The sequence below is a fragment of the Bison bison genome, unplaced genomic scaffold, assembly GCF_000754665.1.
Source record: "Bison bison bison isolate TAMUID 2011002044 unplaced genomic scaffold, Bison_UMD1.0 scf7180017847018, whole genome shotgun sequence".
NCBI lineage: Eukaryota > Metazoa > Chordata > Mammalia > Artiodactyla > Bovidae > Bison > Bison bison.
Window position 1 is genome coordinate 27,107 of NW_011477591.1, and position 3,109 is coordinate 30,215.

Consider the following 3,109-nt stretch of genomic DNA (forward strand, 5'->3'; position numbering starts at 1 on the left):
CCATCCCCCCCACCCCCACCCACCATTTCTCCCAGGAGGGCTTTCCTCTGCACCGCCCCCCATCCTGGGCTGGCAATGCCAAGGAGAAGGCAGGGAAGCCCTGGTGGCCTCGAGGCGGGCACTGGGGGCCCGGGAGGGCGCCCTCTCCTGGGTCCTCTGGTGACTCGCAGCCGCCCTCGCCATCAGAAGACAGACAGTGTCTTGGCCAGGAGTGTCTCTGTGGTGGTCAAGCCTCCTCGGCCTGGTCTGTGTCCACGCGGTGAGCCCCACAGCCATGCCCTGCAGCATAGCTGGGAGCTGGCCCTACGGCTGGAGCCTCTGCGGGCAGGCCCAGCGCCCTCCTCTGGCCTCCGGAGGGTAAGCAGAGCCCCTCTCCTCTAGAACACCTCCTGCCCACTGCCCCCCAAGCTGAATGTTGCTGCCCTGGCTGAGGCTGGGGCCGCTCAGGAGCCCCCGAGGCAGATGTTGGCCACAAAAACTGCTGCACCGGCCTCCGGGGAGGGTGGCCACCTGCCCCTCCTAGAGCTCAGGGTCCTGATGCCCTGTCACCTCTGCAGCTGCCGGCCCTCGGGCAGGACTCGGGGGCCCGAGGCCTGGGCTGCCTGGTTTCCGCAGCAGCTGCAGGGCGGGGCCTCAAGGCAGCTCCCGGGCCAGATGGCCGCCTGGCTGGCCGTGTCCAGTGACGTTCGGCCCCCACCGTTGCGACAGCCTCCTGCCATCCCTGTGCCTCAGGCCTCGCCAGCCACAGCGGGGACACACAGGCCGGGCCTGCTGGCTGCTGGTGCCCTCTCAGGTGGCCTGGTGTGGCCCCTCCCGGGCCCGAAGGAGGATGTGACTCCAGGAAGACTGGAGACCTTCGGACCAGGAAAACGCAGGGGCCTCTCCCCCTGTCCCCTCCCCTGAGTGATGTCCCTCCTCCCTTAGCCACTCCTACCCAGCACACCCCCAGCCTCTCGCTGGCCGCATCGCCTGCTGCTACGTGGACCCCCTCCGTGCCCTACGACCTCCGTCTGGGCCCCAAGGAGCCCTTTGTCCCACCAGCCAGGCAGGGCAGGCCAGGACACTCTGCCCACCCCAGGGCCTTCTCCCCCGGCCTGGCTGGGGAGCTGTGTGCCTGGGCTGGGCAGGTGGGCACGTCAGAGCACTCAGGATCAGGATGGGGCACCTGTGGGCATTGGACAGACACCTCCACCCTGCTTTCACTCAAGAGACACGACTACACCCCCTGCCTTGTGCCAGGCCAAGTCTCAGCAGCAAGGATCCGGTGGAGAGCGCGGGGTGGCAGGGTCACATGACACGGGAGCTCCTTGGAGAAGGCGAAGGCCCCAAGAGGAGATCGTGGGACTGGGGACACCTGAGTGGGAGTGATCAAGAAGGCCCACTCCCAGGGGGTGCTGCTGGAGCAGAGACAGGACTGGGGAGGAGCCAGGAAGGGCTCTTGGGGAGACTTGTGTGGAACCTGAGGACTCACGAAAGGCCCCAGGGTCTTGCCGTGTGCTGGGCCCTCCAGTTAATCTTCCCCGTTTGCAGATGAGAATATTAAGGTCTGGAGAGGTTAAGGGTCATGCCCAAGGTTGGAAGGGGGTAGAGGCAGGGCTCTGAGCAAGACTCCGAGAGGCAGTCCCCTCTGGGTTCACTCTGACCTGACTTGAAATCAGCTGCCCAAGCTGGGGTGGGGGCGGGGCGTGGAAGTGAAGGAAGGGGCTGACCTCCTCAGGAAGGGGTCCCCAGAGTGCCTGGGCCTTGGGAGCCAGGGCAGTCTTGCTGGCTCTGAGCACAGTGCAAGTCCAGGGTACCAAGCCAAAGACCGCTGAATTTAGGAAATAAAAATGCAAGCTGCCTGGTGAAATCTGAATTTCAGATAAACAAGTAATAGATTTTAGTATAAGAATGTGTCTTTCCTTCCCCCGGACTTTAAGTCCTAACTGTGGTGGGCCCCAGGGCCTCTGGTCACTCTTCAGGCCCCCAGCCCACCAGAGTTTAAATAGGACCCCTGGAGCCCCACCCCTACCCTCATCTCACAGCCAGGAACCCCCCCGCCCAGGGGTCCTGGCCTCCCAAGAGCATGGCTGGGGGGCTCCCCACCGCGTCTTGCTGCCTCTTTGCCCTTGTGTACCTGGCTGGTGGGGGTCCTGCCTTTGTAATCCAGCACCCCCGACACCACCCCTGCTTCTAGTCAAGGCCTCCTTTCTACTGCGCTGAACCCCACCCCTGCCCACCCTCTATCTCCCGGGGTTCTGGGCTGTGCAGGTGAGAATGCAGGAGACGCTGCCGGACTTGGATCCTGGTTCAACAACTGACTGCCTGCTGTGTGGCCCTGGCGCCTTCGGAACCAAAACCAGTGTGATAATCAGAGTGCCTCACTAAACCAACAGGGCGGCTGGGATAGCTGAGCAGCGGTCCACAGCGCCTCCATCCTGCTCTGTAAAGGCAGCTGGGAAAAGACTGCCAGCCAACAGTCACCCCCGCCCCGGGGGTCCCAGCCTCTCCAAGCTCATTGCTCTGTTTTTCTCAGGCTCCTTCCTTAACCCAGGACCTAGGTGTCCCTCACACCTTCACGTGGCCTTGCGCCTGAAAGGCCAGCTCAACCCCTTCAAGGCGTCACCTCTCCCTGAGCACTCCCCCCTCCCCCCTCCCAGCCCCTGGCCGGGCTCTGGGCTTTGGGTGCAGTTCCCTCTCTCTCCATCACCGCGATAGTCCCCTCACCCCATCATGCCTTCTGGGACCGGCACGGTCCCCAAGGCTCAGAGCTCCGTGCACCTGGCTCCCATCAGAGGCTGCGCTGGGTCTGCTGAGAGGATGAGAGTGCCCAGTTTTGGAATACCAAGGCTGAGAACCCGCCCAAGCGTCTGGAAAAGGGGCCCAGCTAAATTAAATTCAGTACGAGGCTTTCAACGAAAGGGGGTGTCATCTTCTGAATATATACGACTCCCCCCGCCCCCTCCTCCATCCCAGGGCGGGCACCCCCCGAGGTGGCGGCGCGTCCCGGCTGCGCCTTCGGGAGACTGGCGCTGGCGCCGGCTGGGAGAGGAGCTGGTCCTCGGAAGGGGTCTCTTAACAGACGGGCGCAGTTGGGACCCCATGGGGGGGACCCCGAGGATGAAGCGGC

General features: G+C 63.9%; 1 protein-coding gene across 1 annotated transcript in view; it reads left to right on the plus strand.

The window, feature by feature from the left end:
- Window positions 1-274: 274 nt before the first annotated feature.
- The window catches only part of ZBTB42 (zinc finger and BTB domain containing 42), a 6,442-nt gene continuing 3,607 nt past the window's right edge, over window positions 275-3,109 (plus strand). The window contains exons 1-4 of the mRNA XM_010841388.1: window positions 275-357; window positions 558-793; window positions 925-1,045; window positions 1,240-1,338. Of these exons, the coding sequence (XP_010839690.1) occupies window positions 275-357; window positions 558-793; window positions 925-1,045; window positions 1,240-1,338 (539 nt within the window). The remainder of the gene's footprint in view (window positions 358-557; window positions 794-924; window positions 1,046-1,239; window positions 1,339-3,109) is intronic.